This window comes from Parus major, chromosome 5 (assembly GCF_001522545.3).
Source record: "Parus major isolate Abel chromosome 5, Parus_major1.1, whole genome shotgun sequence".
Classification (NCBI taxonomy): Eukaryota; Metazoa; Chordata; class Aves; order Passeriformes; family Paridae; genus Parus; species Parus major.
The window spans coordinates 7,703,410-7,725,953 of record NC_031774.1 but is presented as its reverse complement, the minus strand read 5'-3'; the positions used below and the strand labels follow the sequence as shown (position 1 = coordinate 7,725,953).

At 38.6% G+C, this 22,544-nt stretch overlaps 1 protein-coding gene across 2 annotated transcripts in view; it reads right to left on the bottom strand.

The window, feature by feature from the left end:
• Positions 1-22,544, bottom strand: part of SHANK2 (SH3 and multiple ankyrin repeat domains 2) — a 276,475-nt gene that overhangs the window by 230,219 nt on the left and 23,712 nt on the right. For both annotated transcript variants that reach the window (XM_015631014.3, XM_015631015.3), the window contains exons 4-10: positions 14,321-14,540; positions 8,177-8,380; positions 6,513-6,584; positions 6,271-6,379; positions 5,868-6,019; positions 4,846-5,013; positions 2,646-2,762 (exon numbers count right to left, since the gene is read on the bottom strand). In XM_015631014.3, the coding sequence (XP_015486500.1) occupies positions 2,646-2,762; positions 4,846-5,013; positions 5,868-6,019; positions 6,271-6,379; positions 6,513-6,584; positions 8,177-8,380; positions 14,321-14,524 (1,026 nt within the window). In that variant the 5' untranslated portion in view covers positions 14,525-14,540. The remainder of the gene's footprint in view (positions 1-2,645; positions 2,763-4,845; positions 5,014-5,867; positions 6,020-6,270; positions 6,380-6,512; positions 6,585-8,176; positions 8,381-14,320; positions 14,541-22,544) is intronic.

Sequence of the window (22,544 nt, the reverse complement as noted above, 5' to 3'; positions counted from 1 at the left end):
AACTGACCACAATCTGGTGGAAATTCTTGGAGGTTCTGAGTGGATTATCAGAATTTTTGATGATTCCTGTAAGGACTCTTCTTACTTGTCATCTTTGATGTTCATCTTAGGGTCTTATGCAAATCAATTCACATTTCCAAAGGGTTTTATAGTTCCTTGTCTTAAATATTGTTCTTCATTTTGTTGTGCTTTCTGGGATGTCTTGAAGTGTTATAGAGCTCTATCTAATGAAGTATTTGGATGTGCTACCTTTCACTTTGAACAGTAAATTTGCAGTCAGAAAAGACAAAGTGCATAATTTAGGTATTTTAATGACAGAAATGAAGCTCATTTACTAGACTCTGAGTCACAAATTAATTTGCAGAGATTATGATTGAAAAACAATTTCTGTTGTGTTTTGTAATTCCCCACAGTAGATTCTTGGTCCCATTAAGTCTCCCCATCACAGGGCTGCCCCAAGTGCATCTGGAAAGGAGGTTATCCTACCTTTTCCTCAACTGAAAAACAACAGAATAGATCAAGATGGTAAATTAACAATTATTTCTTAGATTATAATTTTTAATGATATACAATTAACTCAGATAGCCTCATTTGCCTGCACTGCAATCTGCACTTTAGTTGCTTTCTCTCTATCTCTAAGCAATTGATCAATGCCCAATTTTAATCAAGAACTTGAGAATATAAATAATTACATTGAAAAACATACTGTATTTATTGGGTGATTATTCATTTGTTTATCAGAATAAATCATCCAATATTACAACACTAAAAGAATTATACATTTAAAAACTGTACAAATTTAACTGAGCTTTCTGCAGTGTAACAAAAACATGCAAAGGGATTTATTAACTAAATGGTTGTGATTAGAAAAGTTTTGCCAAAATCCATCAAAAAGCTGTTCAACATTAAAAAAAATCCAAGAAAATTTATTTGGGTTAAGTACTGCATTTTAATTTTTTTTTAATTTATTTTTAGTCTTTTGAAACAAACAGAAGCATTCTTAACTTCATGTTTGCTCCTTTTTCTTTCCTCCCCATCTGTTAGATTATATTCAATTTTAATACTACAACAGCTTTCGTCTCAGATCCAATCCTCCCAGTGAAAGGGGGCACATTTCTTTCCAGCAAAAAACAGACTTACTAATTGGCCATGGAGTAACTTTCAAAACCAAGAGTTTATTCAGATCAGGACTTCTCTGACATTCAGGAAAACAAATTTACCAACTTCAGAAAGTAAACCAGGAAAATTCCCCAGGGAAGACTGGAAGATCAAACGGGTAACGACTCCATCTGCAGGAATCTGGAGGTAACAAGGATACTGCTCTCCTCTCCCGCTGGAAGAGGCAGCACCGCTCCTTCCACGTGAACCAGTAACAACTTTCCATAGAAAACAAAGAGCACTGGCAAAATCAGCACAGGTTCACAGCACCCCGAGGGAAACTTTTAATTTCCACATACACTGGATGAAGGAAAACAGAAGGACGGCAGTGCAGGTAGAAGATGTTAAAGTTCTGTTCACCAAGCCAAGCTTAGTGATTGTGTAAATATTTGAAAATTTGTAGATGCAGTTTCAGACAGAATCTCTAAGTCTCCTGCAGAATAACTTCTTCTACTAAGGTTAGGAAAACACATCTCATCTCTGCATGAAAAACACTGTCATTCTATGGGACTACTCTAATTCCCACCTCATACTGCATAACCTTTGCTAAAAGTGTGTGATCCTGTTTTTTGGGGTTTTTTTTTAAGCTGAGAGTATTTCAGACCTAATTGAGGAATCTGTCTTGACAAGACTTTAGAAAAAAAAAAACTAAGATGGTGATTAATTAAGAAGCAGATGCTTTAACAGATGTTTCACTGTTTACAGTCACATCTCATGCTTTCCAGATTCAATGTAATATTTTATTTGCTGAATTTTAACACAGTTGTTAAACTTACTCCCTCCCCATCCCATCCCTGCAAAGAGAGTATAAAATGCTATCAAATCAAAAGGTTCTACTACTTGTAAATGACTACACAAGTTGTAAACAGCAAAGAATCCAGTATCTTCTGTATAGAGCTGTTTCTACATTATTTTACAGCTCTATCTTATTTAATTCCAAATTAAATTATAGAATAACAACAGTAAATTCTGTATAGGAGACAAATATTTATATATTAATCAAACCAAAAAAAGCTGGTAAAGCATGATGTTTTCTTTTCTAATATCCATACTCTTGCTACCTACAATGAGCAGCCTTATTTGTAATCAGTGAATGAAACACCAAGAAAATAATTTTAATTATGTTCTTTCCAGTTTCTAAGACCACTTTTTAAAACCTGAAGCACTTCATTGCATATAAAATAATGTAGTGATAGGATGAAAGATAATGGCTTCAAATTGAAAGAGAGCAGGTTTATTTCAGATATTGGGAAAGAATTCCTCCCTGGAAAGGGTGGTGAGGCACTGGGGAAGTTGTGGATGGCCCATCCCTGGAATGTACAAGGCTAGGTTGGACAGGGATTGGAGCAATGAGGTGTGGTGGAAGGAGACTGGAACTGGATGATTTTCAAGTTCCCTTCCAAACCAACCCATCCTGGGATTCCATGAGCTGCCAGCTCCTGCTGGAGGCATTTCTGTCCCTGCAGGGGGCCAGCAGGGGCTCTTACCTGGTTGTAGAGGGCACAGATGTGCAGGGCTGTGTTCCCTGAGGCATTCTGCGCACACATGTCAGCACCGTAGAACAGGAGGTGCTCCAGGTGTTGGACGTGTCCATACCTGCAAGCCTGGGCAGGGATGCATCAATATTTTGGTTATTACACATCCTAGGCAAGACTTCCAGGGAAAGATTTTCAGCAGAGAAGATGCTGTTTTTTACTGAGGATCTAATTTTTAGAACCACACCTGGTTCTCTGATGGGAGCACAGACACCCAGATGAGCATTCCTGCACCAGCTCCAATGTGGGCACTTCAAGTATAGCAGTACTGTGCTTGAGTTTAACCATCTGATTTATTTGGGAATGGCAGCTTAAGAGATCAAGAAAACACTGCCTTTGAAACTTTTTATCCACTAATGTTCATGAGTCAAATGTAACAAGTTTTTTGTCCTGCTACACTCCAGAATGCTGCCCACCAGATGGCACTGAAGATGATCAGACTGCCAGAGATTTTTCCCAAACTGCTTACAGGCCTTGGAAGGAAAATCTGGCCAAAATCCAAGTAAATCTTCTTGGTTCTGTGATGTCAAGCAGACACACAGCATACACAGGGCACTGCTCCAAAACAGGGGAAAATCTTCAAGAATTACTTTATCTGTCACACAAATAAAAATTAGACCCTGAATTTTAGGAAATAAGCCTCTATGAAGAAGATTCATATAAATTAGAAACCTTCCTAATTAGCAAATAAGCTTTGAAAAAACACAGTACTTCTAGTCCTCAGCCTCTTTTACCTGACTTCCTTCTTCTCTATGACCCACTGACCAAGCAAGTCCCAATTTCTAATGTTTTGAACTTTGTGGTATCCCAGATCAGCATCATTCCTACATAAATCAGAATTTAAGGTAAGAGATACAGATATATGATATAGAAATCCATTCAGTCTTTCTGAAGTACCTCATCACTCCTGAATTCAGTGGGAGGTACAGACTGACACTCCTGGCTTGGATTTACAGTTTGGAAGAGAAAAATTAAGTGAACTTCTCAGTGCACAAATTAAATCCCCATCCTTCTTAATTCATTGAGGAATGCTTGAATTATTGATTAGTCAAAACAGATGGTTACTAACTGAGGTGTAAACTTTTATTTGTTTAGGATTACAACCAACACAGGTGGTTTGGAAAGCTCTATTTCATTAAGAGAAATAATAAGTTTATGTGCATGAGGCTGGGGTTTAAAAATAGGGACATTTTCTCTGTGTTTTCAGGGAGTCCAGATGGGATAATGCTTTGATCAAGACAATCCATTTTTTCCACTCCTCAGAAAATATAGTAACAAAATAATTCCTTTATTTTCCCCTACTCTAGAGGTAGATCCAAACAACTTTGACCTGGACCCACTTAGTGAAAAAGCTCAGATTCCTGCCCAAATGTGGGTGCCAAAGTCACCTCCCATTTCTTTCCAAGAAAAGAAGAAAAAAAAATCTGTGTACTAAAGAATAGTGCACAGAAAATAAAGTGAGTCCAGATGACCCAGGCAGACCTGTAAGGCTGATTACTTGTACCTTTATTTATCTCATACTACAGCAGTTCCAATTTTTGTAATTATCCAAACTCATCCATACAGAGAAATGACAAAGTAGCTGCAATGACATTGGGACTGTTACTGAGTTTATCACTATGCAAAGGGAAATCAATAAAGCATTTTTACACTGCTGGGTAACATTCAGGCGTTTTTGGAGTGGACAGTGAGAGGCTGAGGCATCCCAGCAGCAGGATCCTGAACTCAAATCTTCCTGTAAAGTTCAGCAGAGACAAGGGGAAAGCACCCTGACAAACACACAAGGAGCATTACCAAGGACACTGACACTGCCATCTAACCAAAAGAATGAGCTACATTTTCCTACTGAAGTGCCACGAACAGGAATCTAAATTTCCAAGAGTCCATGACATAAATATGTGCAATTTCTGCACCAAAATCCACAGTAACCAAAGGATTTCAAAGTTACGGAACACCACTGGAACAGTTTTCTACTTCAAAGTCACCACAGCAGGATGCAAAGTGAATAGATAAAAAGAAGTATAAAAAGCAAAATAGAAGAGGGAAGACATTTCATACTTGAATGTGCAGGGACTTCAAAATAGTGCTTAACCCTAGAACAACCATGGCACATTTCCTCATGCAAGTCCAACAAAAAGCAAATCTTTCCTACCTGATGAATTTCTTGCCATCCATTTTCATCCTTGCAGCTGACTGTAGCATGTTCATGGAGTAAGAGCTCACAGCAGAAAGGGTCCCCTCCCACCATGGCTGTGTGGTACAGAGGGGTCAGGCCACAGCTGTCCTTATAGTTGGGAGATGCTCCCAGCTCTAAAAGGGTCTGAAAGCAATCACAGACTGTGAAAAATAGATTTGGGAGGGACTTCCACCTGGAAAGGGTCTTTACCTAAAAAAATACCTGAGAAAATATGTATATAGTTGATACTTGACACAACATTTTTTGCTCACCTATTTATCAGCTGGTAAGAACAGGCCACAGCACAGACTAAGTTAAGCAAGAAGACCTCGGAAGAATTAGTATCTAAAGGAATCTATGGGGATGGCACAGAAAGGAGTGTAATGTCCAGTTTCCATCTTCTCACTAAGTTCAAAAATGGCAGCTCTGAAAATGCTGCATCACCTTTGCAACACATTCACCTCTTCAGTTTCAAGGTGCTTTATATTTTAAAATGTCATGCAATTTGAGTATCTGTCAAAAGGGAATAAGCAGAAGCCATAAACCTAAGATTTAATCAAGACCATCAGTGTGATTTAAAAATACCTGTTAAAATACGTAAGAAAACAGAAGACACTGTGTAAAGGCATAATGTGCAATCCATGCCACTGGAAGCTGCTTTCAAAGAGGTAAGTGACAATAATGTTATTCCTATTTCCTCAGATAGATCTCAGTATATCAATGAATAAGCTCAAATTTCACCGCTTGCCTTCCTACCAGGAAAAGATAAATCAGAAATTAAAAAATTCAATAATATATAAAATAAAAAAATATCAAATAAAAAATAAAAACTCATTACTGAAAGCAAATGTTAAGATTTGAAAGCCACAAGAAAGCACTAGAACAAGTACATCTTAAAGGATCCATGGAGGACAATACAGTAATTAACTGAAAACAGTCTCCTTTATTAATTTTTTTTAAAATAAGATAACACATAATTTGCTCCTGAAAACGTTTACCTTGAGGGCTACTTGATTCTTGGCTCTGGCTGCTTTGTGCAGAGCTGTCATTCCATCTTTGGCTCTGAAGTCTAAATGTGCTCCTCCATTTTTCAGGGCTTTTATCACTTCTACTGTATTGTCAAGCTGAGCTGCCAAAGTCAGGGGTGTTTCTAAGGAAGAGAATATGGTGTGCTTTGAAAAAGGTGAGCAAAATTAACAAATAAAGTTACTTTATAAAATAAGGTTAAAAATACTGTTCAAAGAAGAGCATAAAATTATCGACAAAATTTATGACAGTAAAGCCATACAGATTCCACTGGCTCAGAGTTGTGAAGGAATGTGTGAGATTCACCCTGTTAATCAATTTAAGTTTAACTAACTCAAGGTACTCCTTTATGCTGCTTAGTTTTGTTGTTCTTACCTCCGCTTTCTAAGTCATGATAGTTTGGATCCAGTCCTCGGTCCAACATCTTGGTAATTTTTTCCACAGAGAGATGGTGGACATGATCCATAAATTTTTTCAAATTGGTCTGAAACAAAGAGTGAAAAATTAATCGTCCTCTGATTTCAAAAATAAAATTTACACTAAAAATCAAGCATTCTGTCAACTGATGTCAACACCCACTGTAGGTAATTGCTAACACTTGCAGGAAATTGGGATACCTTGGTGTGTAGCTTGGCCAGCTGCTTTTCATCAAGGTTGAACTGTTTGTACACTCTTTTCTTGTAGCGAAACTAAGGGAGGAAAAGAAGAAGAAATTTTAAAACTTAAAAACTTGAAACTCATAATATCATTTTCTGACCTTACCAGGAAGTATCATCCACAGTGAAGGTAAATGTAGGCAAAATTTAAAAAAATTTAGAAATAGGCTCAGTATTTCATATAGCTTTACATCATTTAAGCAAAATTCATATCTTGTACAAATACACTGAGATCAGTGGAGGTGTGTAGGAAATGAGATCAGCCTCTAGAATCTACAGAAATTATCAAGAATTACACTGAAAAGAGCTTTTCCCCAAGGATTTCTGTGCATTTCATTTATAGTCTCAGGCAGAAAGAGCTGGGAAGGCATGTTAAATTTAAAAATATCGATTTCAAAATTGCAGCTTAGAATTTCTGAAATACAAAAACAAAAGAAAAGGATACCTGAAAATCCCTTAGTCAGAGTAAGAAGAACTTCCACATGGGAATAGTTCTCCTGATGTTTAACAGGACTGGCTTTGTGAATGAGGTTTTGAGGATTGCCTTTTTAGCTGAAACTCAGTCACATTTCATCCTGAGCAGCTTGGGTGCAGTAGCAAGATCTGTAGCAAAAGTCATGGGGGTTTCCAGAGCTATAATTTACCATTCTTTCATTGTCCCATGCAGAATTCCAGGAATGCAGCCTTTTTGTTGGACAAGGGACTGCACTGAATGAAGCTCTAACACCAGTTTTCCACAAGATCACTTGTAACACCTCAATTACTCATGAAAAATGTCAGAACCAAATAAAGTGTCTAAGTGTTTAACTTGCTTACAGCTGTAATGTGGTCATCACTGACTGAAACTCTGAAATAAACTCCTAGAAAAGGGAAGACCTGAAGCCTCAGAACCCTGGCTCTTTTCTCTTGGATTTGTGTTATAGTGGAGTAAGTTTATTAACTGCACATTATTAATGGTTGATCTGCCACCATACAGGCAATAACAAAATTAATTAAATGCCAGTTTCATGCCCCAGTTTGCTGCTATATGGCATGGTCTGGCTCTGCTTCAAGTTTGTTCACTGCCATAAAAGTTCTGTCCAGCTTATCCCCAACTGCAGGAGCAAGAGAGAGGGGGAAATCCCAGTACACACCCTCTCCTCCCTTACTGCTTTCTCAGGAGACAGACAGAGACAACCTGTGCACTCTGAAGGATGGCACAGAGGGAACTAGATGGGGGTTAAAAGACTTCACTGAGACAGAAAGTTCTCTTTGGGAGAAAACAAAGGCTGGTTATCCAACAACTGCTACACTGCTATTGCAAATCTAATCACAGATCCAACAGCTTCACCTAGAACCTTATATTGCTTCATTAAATCACTGAATAACATCCATATCCTGTGTCCTCAGCAAAGGAAAACTCCAAAATCCACTGTCCCAGAACGGCTGACCCTTTGCAACTTTTTGGGGATGGACCAGCTCCACAAGAAGGGATTGCCAGCACTTCTGTGAGCGAGGGTTCGAGCTCAGACTTGCTGATAAGCATTTTCCACATGCAATTCAGGTGCATGCAGACAGCTCAAATACAGCGTTCTGCACAGTTTGTATCAGAATATAAATGCTTCAGATGTTAGATCTAAAAATACCTCGAGTGAAGGAACTCCTTTATTGACTGGCTGTGGGTATTCCCTTAGAAGTCGCTCCTCATCCAAAAACTTCCCATCTCTCCCATTGCTTGCAGGCTGGAACAGTCCATAATTCAGGACATCTTTCAAACTCTGGTTCAAAGTGCACAAAATCCGCTGCTTTGCAATCCACACTGAAGCTTCTGGGTTAAATCGAATGCATTTCTGCAAAGAGAAATTATTTTAAGGAACCCAATTAGTGAAAAAAAAATTTAAACAGCATCTTACATTCTGAAATTCACAAATGTCATGAATAATTAGGAATATACACAATAAATATACAAATTCCAGGACAAAACATTGCTGAACAATAATTCTACTTCAGATGAGAATTGATAATACCCAATGCACAAGTACTGTGAAAACACAGAGCATTTCAAGTCCTTCCACAAACATCAGGGAACACACATATCCTTCCTCAGAGAGAGACCATCTTCACGGAAAACCTGTTCAAAACAGATGTTACAAAGTGTTTAACTATCCACTTGATTCTTGCCTGTTCTAATATCAAATCCACCAAAAAAAATGTTATCCAGGCAAGAATTCTACTTCCCTTTTAGCTACATTTATCTGAGGGTAAGTTTATGGGAGGAATGATACAATGTGAAGCAAACACCTTGAAAACCTTGACAAAATTTTCCAGTTCTCTGCTTCTTACCAAGCTGGAATTCAGGGACTTGAGGAGTTTAGGGATTTTGCCTACACTGCAGTCACTGATTCCAAGGTACCAGCAGATGGCAATGCCTAGAAAGCAATTTGGTACCTCTGGTGCGCATCCTGAACACACAATGCTGTTTCTGCTTTAATCCTTTACAGTCTTCAATATAAAGAGATATGTTAGACTTTGTCACAAGTAAGGCTGGCTAGGAAACAGCTTTCATTTTCCTCACTTATTTTATATTTCAAGATGTTTTGTGAAAAGTTTGGGGGGTTTTATATATTGAAGGGAAGGAGAGAGGGACACAAAGTAGATTATAACAAGTATTTTCCTTCCCAAACACCCCAGCAGTTACAGTATTGACTGAGCAGCAAGGCTAAAATGTTTGAAATCCCTGTGTTCCTTCTGAACCTCACTTGCCCCATGACTCCTACATGGATTCAAACTTCAGTACAAGATTCAGACTCAAACATCAGCACTTTTCAGCAAAACTGTCAGTTACAAGGTGCATAATGAGCTTAACTTCTAACGTTATCCACACATTATCCACACATCCTGAAAGATTACAATGAGTGGTATTCAAATGGAAAGATAACGTTTTTCTCCCAAGAAAGTCTTTCTTACATGAAACAAACTAATTTTGGACTTGTATGACACTGTTTTGATTTTAAAAATACAAAGCAGTTACTTCTGATCACAATTTAATTAAGTCTGCTGGTTTTTAATGCACCTGGAGAATCCAACATGTTCAGTTTTGTTCAGTCTATTCTTGTGTACTCTGCTCTTGGTGGCAGGGAAATATTTCACAAACTAATTCAGTGAGAGCCCCAGCTGTTGTAGTGATTCATAAGAAACAAAAGTGGACTTATTGTAAAAAAAAGCTGATCCCAATAGCAATTTAAAATTAAATAAGATCAGTTATGTAAAAAGTAAATCAATAACAGGAGAATTTTTTGCTACCAAAATATTTTACACTGAGAAAAGTGAAACTAGTGAGAAAAGTGATTATTTATGCTTTCCATGAAGCCAGGCAGGATAGAAGTGGAGCTGTTACCAATCTCACAGAGGCAGGTGCTGCCCAAGAGGATAAAAAGGAACACTCAGATGCTGCATAAGGTGCATTTTCAATCAGCCTGTCCCTGGAACTACTCCACTGTGCTGCTTCTGTGTCCTCCTGGCAGCCCTCCAGGCAGGGAGCACCACAGCCACCCCTTCTATCCTGCAGGCAAGTCATTACTTACTGCCACACTCTGTACTCTGAGGAAACATCAGCTGAATCACAGCAGGACCTACACACAGGCTGCTCTAGTTATGAAATAAGGAACAATTCATTAGGCACACATGTTGTGGTGACCACAAGGAAAGGAGGCAGCAGCAGAGTCAAAAAATGGACAACTTTTTCTAATCTTCAATGACAAGAAAAAACAATTAAAGAATAGGGATAGTTTAGTGACAAGAAATTACAGAAACATGAAACAAAGATGTTTTGCACTGACAGATACATTCACTGTAAAAAACCATGAAGACCAGGCAAAAAAAAACCAAACAACAAAACCCAGAGTGGCTCAAAGTTACTGTCAAAACCACACCAGGCCCCTCAAAATGCAAGTGTAGCAGCAAGACAGCATGTCAGCACTGGCTGCTGAGATGCAAGGCCTGTGTTTGGGATGTGAAAGCTCCTTGGACCGCAGGAGACACGGTCAATTATAATCTTGCATTCCTGCACACTGGTGAGAACACATCACTGAGTGAAGGGTAGGATGGGAAGCCAGGGAAAATATAACTCCCCGAGCTGAAGGGAAGATATTAATTCAGCAGGAATAATGCTCATTACACAGAATGTCTGAGGGATAATATTTATCTGCTTAAAATCAATCAGCAAACACATCTTTCTGCTCAGCTGTCAATCACACAAACTGCGCTGTTACTGAGGGACAATGGTTTGTACAGCTGTCTCCAAAAATATGATTGCCAGGATATCAAAATATGAGTTATTCCTTTCAGCTGGAGATGTTGATATTGAAGATGTGACAGCTGAAAAGTGGGAAACACAAATGAGAGTTAGGCATCACAGAAATAAAAGGGAGCAAGTCCCTCATTTTGGTTTGTGCTGTGTTCGGCTTGATTCTCTCATGGAACACTGCTCTCCTTTATCAGACTGAACTCAGGAAACACAGAACTCATGAGGGAACAGGTCAGAAAAACCAGTCTGACCAGGCTGTCAGCAGATCACCTGCCCAGATCAAGGGCATGTGAACAGATATCAGCAGCAAAATGCTTCTTTTATCAAACTGAAGATAAAAACAAGGAAGAGCAAACAGAAAGCAGCAAGGAACAATCAGGCACAAAGTAGGATACAGAAGAATTCTGGGAAAAGTTGCAAAAGAAAACCTGGAGTGTATCTATGAGGCAGCACAGACTGGAAATAAGTAAAAATGGAGGCATTCCAAGGAAAAATGGGATTCAAACTGCTGTTGTGACAACTGGGCTCCTACTTTTTTAAGGTAAAAACTGCACAAAGTAAACAAAGTGTTTTATTGGAGAAGCAAAAGCAGTAAAGGAAAAGATTCTTAATCCTTAAAACCAACAAATAAAAAAGTAAAGAAAGGATACAAAAGTATAAAAAGCAATACAGAAACAGAACATCAAAACGTGGCTCCAACTTAAGATCTTGCTATACCAAACTGCCATGTACCAAACAACATGTTGCATGGAAAGTCCAATATAATTTTAAAAACTCCAAAAGCCAGGGGAAGGAGGAATCAGTAAATGCTCATTATTGCAGTGGAACAGCAGAACAGATGGACAGAAAGTATCTCAGAGAAGTCTTCAGTAGACCCAAACCCACCTCAGCCTCAGAATTTAATAAAATTTATAGATGTGAGCATTTTGACTTTAAACATAACCCAGAGGAAGCACATAAGTACAGGGTAAAACAAAAGAGTGGAACAAACGCCATGTGTTGACAATAAAATGATGAAAACATTCCTTAAAACAACTGGCTGACAGAACTGTTCTCAGTGTCTGTGGCAAAGAGCCATTCTAAGCACAAAACACCATTGCTGTCAGAGTTTCAAGCTAAAGAAGATTTTCTTGACAACAGCTCCTGAAGAGCCAGACTGATTTCACATATAGGCAGCATCAGTTGGGATTTGTTCCTACATGGGCTGGAAAACGAAATGGATAAAAGATGACTGGGCCTGGATTCACACCAAATAATATATGCCAGATAATACAGCCTTTTTATCCTCTCTCCTTGAGACCATGGAGGGCTTTCCATGCTCTCCATTCTCTCAGGAGTTTTACTGAGCTCAGGAAATCTTTCAGTCTCTCACTTAAATATTTTCCCCCTCATATGAGAAGGATGATACTTACTTGAATACAGGTCATGCACAGATGCAATAAGAAATTACCATTTCTACCAAGTAGTGTTTTAGTAAATTGGCTTATCATCTGAACTAAGAAGGAGACAAAAAAAAAAATTATATAAGAACTGAAAAGCAATTGTTCTTAAGGGCTCTGTATGAAGTTGTCAAGGTTCACATTGTCTTCTAAGTTTCAAAGGAGAATAAAAGAGCAACAAGACAGACTTCCTCCAATGTGAGGTAATTTATAAAGTTTTCCATGGCAGCACATCCTACTCATGGTGCTTGGTGCTTATCTCATACTTGGAGTGAAATAAAGGCAGTTTGTACCACAGCCACTTCAGACGAGCACTCTGGAAGTTGGGCTAAGGCTTTAAAACTCCCCAGTGGGCTGAATTTTATCTAAACCCCTAAACTTGTCTTCCTTAGAACAAATATAGTCTTGATTATACTCCCTAAAAATCAAAAAAAGCAGAAAACTAAATTATGTTATTTCATACTCCTTTGATTAAACAGACTAATTTTAAACACCTCGTATGTTAAATTAATTATAATTATACAGGAAATGGGGCCTATGTTTGCTCTGGCTTGTAGCTATACAACAGCTCAAACTCTGGTGTTCTCCACAGTTTGCTCTGCTACATTTAATCCACCAATACTCCTGTTTGCTAACCTGAATCCAGGTTTCCCTTTCCTGCACAACGAGTTTGTGGGCTGATAAATAAGAAATACATCAGTTGCTTTAGAACTGCTTAAAATGATTCAGTTACTTTTCATGAAAAGTTTATTGAAAAGGAAAAAGAAATACAAAAAGCAAAGCAATAAAAATGAAAAAATGATAAAATTAATTTAAAAATTGTCTTGATAGTGTCAATAAATAACTTCTTGATCTAAAAACCAGAGAAATTAAATAAGAGAGCTTCCGGAAGCTACTATATTCCCTGTGGTTTTAACAGCAGAGGAAATGTAGCAAGAAAAGCTAGTATTTCCCTTCCATTTCCATGGATCTGTTCATTTGATAGGGTCACAGACAGAGCAAGCTGGTAAGATCATCAAAAAAGACCTCCAGAACCATACCTGAGGGAACACTGTCAAAACAGCTCTTCCCTGTCAGGCTGCAGCCAGCTCATCTCTATCACTCTAAAAATGAACTTAATTAAGAAAAAAGGAAGAGTTTCATCTGAGATAGATCTTCGATGGCAGCAGGGCATGATGTAGCTCTTACATGTCAGCACAGAGTGATGTATATGGCTCACATCCATAAAATGGATCATCTTGGAAATTTCAAAAGACTGGTGCCACCAGTGAAAATCCGAACAGCAGCATTCAAGGAGACCAGGGAAATTCAGATAATTAATGACAAACTTGGACAAATAGTGTTCTAGGTGGAATCAGTCTCTCCCAAGATCTTTTCCAGCATGACACTGTTATTCCTATAACAGCACTTGTTGGGTTTCTCTGGGTGGAAGGTACAGAAACACACTTTACTATACCCTGTAGTAAAGGCACAGCAGCAAAGGAGGAAGGAAAGCTTTATTGTGCTTTTCTTTCCTCGTCTTTACACTGTAAAAGCTAGAAGCTTTCTAAAAGGAATGTTTTTTGGGTGGCAGGGTGACAGAGGAAGACAATAAATATAGTAAAGAAAGACAAATTGATGACCCCTTGCAGGACCCCAGTCTTATGTCAATCACAAACTTATGAGGAGAGGACTAGAAAAGCCATATATATATGTATAAAATACGTAATTTTTCGATTCATTCTTCATCTTCTGATGAGATTATGGATTCCTAAGTCTCTTTCTTTTACCCAAAATCTGTGAATGCAGATCAGAGAGATATTTTGTTTTATGAACATGGCTTTCATGAGGTTAACACATTAAATCCACTCTCTTGGAAGGAATGGTGACTTCAGTTGAGGCAACCAGTCAAATAAACCACTGGGGTACAAAGCATAGACACTAAAATAAAACATTAATTTTGTCTGTAATATGTCAAAAAATAAAGTAAGAAAAGGTAACAGATTGAGGCCAGCAAAGCTAATCATTAATTTCACTTTGTTTAACTGAAGTGCACTCTGCCTTACCGTTTGCTGCAGGTCAGGTATGATAATTCGAATCACTAAAGTGTTGCTCTGACTATCTTCCATTCTGCTGCTTGGCTTTTCTGCAGTTGCTCTAATTGTGTCATAAATAGTTTCTTCTTTGGAGCTGTCTGATTCAGACTCAACAGAATAGTCAGAGAAGCTTTGTGCCATTTCATCTTCACTTGATGTGGGGCTACGAGGCATGTTAAAGTTCCTTTTCCTGCCAATACAAAGGAGAAAAATAAAAAATAAGTTACAGTTCAAGTCTTCAAAATGAATCAGCTACAATTTTTTTTTCTTGGAAATAACATGGATTTAACAAGGAAGTTTTATGGTTTTTCTCCTTTTATTTCTTTCTGTCAATTATGTGGGTAGGCAGAGTATAAAGGAAATAAATCTGGCTACCAATTTACTAGAGAAGAGGAAGGGGAGAAGGAAAAGAGATTAATAAAAAAGATGATCTTCCTTCCCAGACACACCCAACCTCCCAAAGGATCCAGAAAAAACAGCATAATTACCCAGTCCTGTGCTAACTAGCACCGCTGTAAACTGTACTAAGAGCTAGGTCTGGCTTTGAAGCCTCCTCCTCCTCCAAGTGAAAAGACATTTCAGGGAATTAATGTAAATGCTAAACTAACATCACCCTGTACATCAAAAATCTGCACAGGGGAGGCTTTCATAAAAGTCAATATTCCCAAACAGTGGAACCAACCAAAAAATTAAATCCTACAGGGAGCCAGACAGACACATGCTGCTCTCTTGTTTGTGGCTCACACAACATGCCTTTAAACCAACACCACCCAAATCTGTCCATTATATGTACTCAGAGTTTAGAAGCAGTTTCAATCTGCAATATAGCTTAGGCTGAAATGAAAGTCATGTTTATTCCAGACTAAAGACATTTGTAATCAGGGATCTCACACTAAGAACAGCAGAGCATTTTCCTTCTAGGCTTTTGCACCTAAGAAGAAAAAAGAGAAGAGCAATAGAATTTTTTTTGTCCCACAAAACTATTACAGGATATGAAAATTATTATTCTATGGAAAAATAGAATGGAAAAAAATGGAATGGAGGAAAACATCTACAGTGGAAAAAAACTGAAAAGACCAACAATAAACTCTGCAGTGCTTGGACATCACATAATTTTTCAGGTTTAGGAGGCCAGAAAAATGTATTATTATTTTTCTTTTTCTCCTGTGAGTAATCTTCCAAGACAATTCCTCTGCTTTTTAATGAAAAATAAAAAATTCAGTTAAAAGAAAAATAAAATTTAATAAATAAATACATCAATGAAGAGCCATTCACTCTAGCAATTCCACTATCAGCTCACATTTAAATAGAGACAGTATAGCAAAAGTGGAGCATGGAAGGGTGAAGTGATTTGACCAAAGTCACTCATAAACCAGGTGACTGTACTGAGGTATCCAAATGCACATTTTCTATACTGATCTCTCAGCCAGATCATCCAAAGTAAATAAAGTCAAACAAGAACAAGGGATAAAAGAACATTTTTTACCACTGTGTCTAACTCTTTAGTTTAAGCCAATTTAGTTTAAGTCATTCCCTCTTCATTGCCCAGTCACTGTCCCAGCAGTGACTCCAGAGAAGGGACCAAAGGCTGCCACTGTCATTTCCCATTTTAAGGCATCCATATGTTGGCCGAGCAGTGGTGAGTCAGGCCTGAGGCTGGAGGTCAAGGACATGCACTCCCACAGCACATCACATCACATCCCCACATCATCAAGCCTTATTGTTGTTTCTGATTAAGGATAATTCCAGTGTTATTACCCTCAGCTATAATCACTAATGAGGACAAAACCAGTGCATTCAGAAATCTGAAAGCAAGCCAGTTCACAGCAGCTTAATGCAAGGCTCTATTTACAAAGGAAAACTCTGCAGGGAGTATTTCATCTTTTTGCTGCTTCACTGAACTGTAGATTAATGCTGCTCTCCAAAGCACCTTAATTCAATAAAAATCATAAACATTTCTGTGGCTTCTCTCTTTATCTGCCACTGCTAAAAGACATGAACCCAAAATACAGCAGGGCAATACAAAGAATTTAAGAGCATAAGAGGTACAGGCCAGTGAGTGTCAGCATTAAGACATAAAGACCATCATGTGGCTTGTCTGTCCCTAAAGCCAACTGAGAGTGCAATACATTCCAGGGCAGTGGATTTGACAGAGACCAGTAAACTGCAGTTATACAGCAGCCAAAAAAAGAGTTGAGTTAGGAGAAAAAAACTTCCCTAGGTTTTGGTAAGAGGATTTTCATGCAAAAACTTCCCAGGAATATCTCATTCTAGAATAAGAAAGGGAAATCTCCAGCTGAAGAACCAGTTCCCAGGAATCAAGCCTTTAAGTTTAATAAACAGTGGGACAAAGAACTCCTTTGAAACACATCAACAAGGCACAAGACACCTAATCTTCTGGAAAATAATGCACAAGTAAGCACAGAAAGGATAATGAAAGTCTGTATCCACAGTGGCAAAATGAGCAGGATATGGGCCCTACCAGCACAGTGGAGAAACAGATCATTTAAACATGAGTTTTTAAACAAGACTATTTGAATACTAGAGAAACTGGCAATTTGTTTGGTTCAAGTTGTGTGGAGATGGAAGATCCCACCATTTGTTAATCAGAGCCACTGGCTTCCCACATGGAAGGTGTTATCTTTTAGAAACTGTTTCACTTTTGTCCCAAGGATATTCTAAAAGATTTTTCCACAACCAAACTTATTTCATCAGGAAAATGAGGCAGGTTGCCTGGCTTACTAATTAATACTTGTATAACCCATGAAAATATTGCATCCCAGGTTCCTAATTCCTAGCCGCCAATTCATTGGTACAATATGGCTGAAACATAGATTAGACTCATCATGATTGTCTGGGATGCCTATTTTCCTTTTCTTAAAAAAAAACAAACCCAAAACCCAGCAGATCATAGGATTCCTACAGTTAAACTGATCGTGTTTTGTCTGTGGCTGCTTTTGGTGTAGAGAAGTGCTAGGTGCTGACAAGACTCTCTGTAAATAAATAAAATCAGATGTCATTATCATCTTTGCAGTAAACACACAATGAAACGTGTCACACCAACAAGGTTTGTTCCACTTCATGTCCTCTGTCCACATTTCTCAACTCCTGGACACCAAGTGTGTCCCAGCTCCATGCACTGTCCTGTCCTGGCCTCTGCACATCCCCTAAGCAAAGCAAGCGTAAGCTGCAGCTGGTTAAACACCCCTTTTGACACATGAAGGCCACAGAAAAGCAGGAAGATAAAAGAGTGGAAGGATGGCTTTAAGCTCCCCTTATTGCTGGACATTTCCCCCAGCACCTTGCCCTTTAGCTCAGCAGGAACAGCAGGATGTGCACCCAGACTCTGGGGCTATGGCCAGGTGATGTTTCTCAGACCAACAGGCCAGATGAAAGAAGCAGAGCTCAGACTGCTGCCTTCCCTTTACAGATGCTATTTTTAGATTTGTTTTTTCTCTGTCCAGCCCGCAGCTTTCACAAAATCTGCTGGAATTTCTTATTCTGCCATTTGCTGCCACCACAGCATTAAGGAGAGTTTGAAACAGTCCAAACCATGACCATCAAACTGTCTTTTTCTCTAAAAAATAATTTTAAAAAAGCCCTACAAGAACATTGTAAAAGGCTGGAATTAAACAGTGCACAGGCTAACAAACGGGAAAAAATTCAACTCCCAGAGCTCACTGTCCAGGTGAAAGGTGTGCTCCAGTGAGTGCAAACAGACCCAGCAGGGGAAAAACCCAGAGCAGCAACAGATTAATCTATCCTTTGGAGACTTAAGAGTTGCAATGTATCTGAATAACTTAGGCCATAGTGTGCTCCAGCCAAACCATCTGTAGAATTTCTTGTCAGACCCTCTAGAATTCATCAAGGTTGCTGAGACATAAATTATTCTAAAATAAGAAAGAAGAGGCTGAGAAGCAGAAAAACAAGACCACAAGAACCAGATAACAGGGGCAGTTAAACACCTGGACTGTGACCAATCACATATCCTGAGAAGTGTGTGCTGAATGTGCGGACAAGATAGAGGCACCAATCAAGTACTGCGTGATCATGTGAACGGTAGTTTTAGAATCTATTAATAAGTGCATAATGTAAACAATAAATGGCTTCTGTGTATTGGTTCATTGTTCAGAGGTCCTGAGCTTCTGCACTTAAGGTTGTTAAACATCACACAAAAGGAATTTAATAAATATATGTTTACATTTATTTGTATCTTTGATATTGTAAACTTAATGTGAAAGGGTTTAAAATATCAGTGATAGGGAGACACACCGGACAGGGGATTTTCATTGAACATCCATGTATTATCAGATAAACCCACGATAAAAACTATGTTCGAAAATCTTTGGCATAATTATAGCTCTGTATGATTTTTGTTGACCCTGCAAAGTACCAAACCCTCCTGGTCTTGTTTATCCCTAAAACACAGCTGAGGTGCAAGAACCAAATGTCTTGTCCAAGGCCACCAAGGCCAGGTCTCAGAGCAAGGTTTTGAATTCAGGGGTCACTGGCTCCTAGTCAAGATAAGACCAATCTATTTTTATATAAATACTCACTTGCACAATAGCAACCCTGTAGCCTGCAGGGAGAAGCCCTCCATACAGCTGCTGTCAGGCCAGTTACAATACCTGTGGGCACTGTCAAGGGCTAAGGCCATGAACCAGACTGTGAGCAAAGTTTGCTGGGAGAGGAACAGTCACTGCTATAAAGAGGGATTTAGTAATTAACTCTGAAGGAAAACTATTCAGGAAAGAGATTTCTGTGTAAAACCAGCCAGAGCTCTCAACACTTGGATTCTGTGGCTTTATTCAGTATTATTTATATCAGCTCAAGAACCAGCTTGACAAAGTACTAAATTAAAATGCTGGAGAAGATCAAACATTTTCTTTTCTAATTACAATGATTTTTTTTTCTAAATGGACTTCAGACAGAGCTGAAGGTGGGGGGTTGAGTCCCAGCACACCATGCATTTCACACCTCCCCATGGCTGGGCAGAGAAGGTCATGCAGAGGAAAATTTGAATTGAAGACCAACTCCAAAGGGCAATTTGCAATTTGATGGCTTCAACCTCCCTCTGCACTCCAACTTTAAAGCTGGCAGTAACCAGCATTGCCTCCCAAAAGACAAGCTCACTGTCCTTCTCACCCCAGAGCACTCCATGCTTGTCCCCAGACTGCTTTAATACAGTGAAGCAAAACAAAGCACTAATCCAGGTCAAACTCCAGCTTTTTTTTTTTTTTTTGTTGGAGGTTAGTTTCAACATCCATCATGCCTCTGAACTGGATCACTATGCAAATGTTTGCAAAAGCAGCAGGAGAAAATTGGCACAAGGCCAGACGTGAATGGCTGCGGCTTGAAAAGGGCAGAACCACTTCACCCAAAGGCAGCATGAATGTTTGCCAGCATGGAGTGGATCTGAGACACCACTGCCCAAGTGACAGGAAAGAGATCTCCATAAACAGAGCTATCTGAGCCAATGGAAATGTTATCAGCACCCAAATTCCACAACTCCAACAGCAGGGCAGAGCTGAAAGCCATGGACACAAAACTCAGCCAGGCAAATGCAAAACCAAAAATAAAATATCTACAAGAAGAAAGCCAGAACATGCACAGGGAGTGCTAAACAATCCACAGCAAAACCTCAGGGGAGACAAGGCACTCGGAGCTCCCCGTTCCCCCAGCTCCACCAGAAAGGGACAACAACCCCTCTGATTACAGCTTTATTCTCCATTCAGCAGTCCCTCACTTAAACTCACTTCCTGGTGATGTATTTTTGATAATTTTGTTAAATAACTGAAACACTCAGATAAATATGTTAGAAGATGAGTGCTGATACTAATACTACAGTAGCAGAATGATGAGCAAAAATTCCTCCTGTACTTTTCTCTGAAACTGTTGTTTCTCAGTGTGACATCTCGTGCTTCCAAACTGAATTCCTGATTGGAAATCAATATTCAAAGTCAATGATCATATCCATTGGTTCTCATCAGAGCCACCAGGAGATTTTTACTGCTGTGTAAAGAGCAGATTGATGCAGCCCTTGATTTCTCTCCTGGGTGATCAGTGCAAGTGTAGAATTGTTTTGCAAAAGGGCTCAAGAGTGAGACTTTACCCCACCTATTATTTTTTTTAGGAAACAAGAAGAAAATTGTGTGGAGAAATTGTTGAACCTGGCATTTATTTCTGAATTCTCTTGTTCTTGTACATTTGCACAGACTTGCCAAGAAGAGTCTTAAATGCCAACATCATATTATTAAAGTGGGTCTGAAAGCAGGTGTTTTTTTTATTTTAGTATTTTTAAACATAAGTACTTCACCATTATCAATGCTGCATAACCACAAAATCTGCACAAGCATCCTATTTCTGCAAATACAGGGTAGTTTTTTGAGTTTCTTTCATTACCAAGCAGCTTTGGATGCTAAATTTCTCCTTTGTTCTCTGTCTCCTCTTCTTAGCATTTATTTTCCCTGTAAACTAATCAGCTGATCATGGTATCTCCATGGAAAGGCTGAAGTTCAGCCAGGCAGATGTAAAGAGACATTTTGGGGAATGATAGGTACAACAAATACAGGAGACAAGCAACTCCTTCTGCTGAATGAGAAAGGCTGGAAGATAGGCAGAGGAAAAAAAAGCTTCTGAATGTCTGAAGTGGAATTTTAACATGAAAAACATTTCAAGTAGGATTTCAACCTGAGAAAACAGAACCTGTCGGCAGGAAGAGGAACCAGGTGTAAAGATCTAGCACAGGGTGGAGCAGTAAAATTGGTTACAATGTTTAAAAATGTTTAAAAAATTATTCAAACATATTAAAAGAGGAAACATAGCAAGTATTTATAAATGTTAACCAGCACAGGGAAGTTTGCAGTAAAGGCCAACTGCCTGTGGCAATATAAGTTCTTAAGTGGCTTCTTTTAAGCCCCTGCAAGGTTTCCAGAGCAATTCTGGCTGACCTTTATTTAAAGGTCCTTCTTCCAGACAAGGAATTAGGCCCAGCGCCGTGAGCCCCACAGAGGTACCTTCCAGGCTCTGTTCATTTCTACAGTTGTTTTTAGCATGGCCTCTAGTTTTCACATTTATTAGAACTTGTGCTTCCCAACAGATAGACAACAGTGCTCCTAAGGCAATCTTTAAATACTCCTTACAGTGGAAACTATAGGTTACTTGTGGCAAAATAATAATCACTTTGAAATATTAAATAAGATCCTACAGAAATTACATGTGCTTAGTTGTAAATTCAACATTCAGTTTGAAAATTCATCTGTTTAGTATGTATTGATCCAGAATTCTAAACCACTTTAAACAGGTGATAAACAAAACAAAAACAAATCAAAAAAGCTAAATAAGTAGCAGCTAAATAACTCATTCAAATAGGGTGGAAGACAACAAAACGTTTTAGGAAATGCACCCAGCACATTGTTCTGGATATATGACTTGCATCCAAAAACTGCAATGTTTTCTTCAACTCAACATTGCATTCATGAACAAAACAGCCAAGGTATGAAAAAGCAACATGAAACACGTAAAAGTTTATCATTTAATCCAATTCCAGATACAGAAAGGCATTTCTGCATACATAAAATATTACAAACAAATTCTTTATTGTGAAGGTGGGCAGGCACTGGTTGCCCAGAGCAGCTGTGGTAGCCCCATCCTGGAAGTTTTCTACAACAAAATAAACTGCAGATGCACTGACTGAAAGAAAAAATTCCCCTTCAGTTTTCCAAACCAAAAATGCTACAATGTGAGTAGTTATGACATGTTCTTGAAGCAATGTTGGAGTATTACACCACTTCAATTTTTAATAGTCACTGTCTATTTCTAAATAGATGGATAAAATGGTCATTTTAGAGTGCCCATTAAATTTCCTTACCAAACAGAAGCATGTAGGGCAAGACATTTTATCTTTCAGCCTTTCTGCTCCCAGCCTCTGCTTGCACTTAGCTACGTAAATATCAAAAAGATTATGATATGTTAGAAGGGAAAGGACATAAGAGAATTTAAAAAGATTTACAACAGGAGTCTGGAAAAAAATCAAAGCTTGTTGAACATATTTACCTCCATTTCACATCCCTTATGGACAAAGCAGCTTTGTTGCTTGTTAATTTGCATTTGATGCTTATCAACCTCTTTCCTCTTTACCCATAAAACATTTTTTTCTGATAATTCAAATACAAACAGCATTAAATGGTAACAG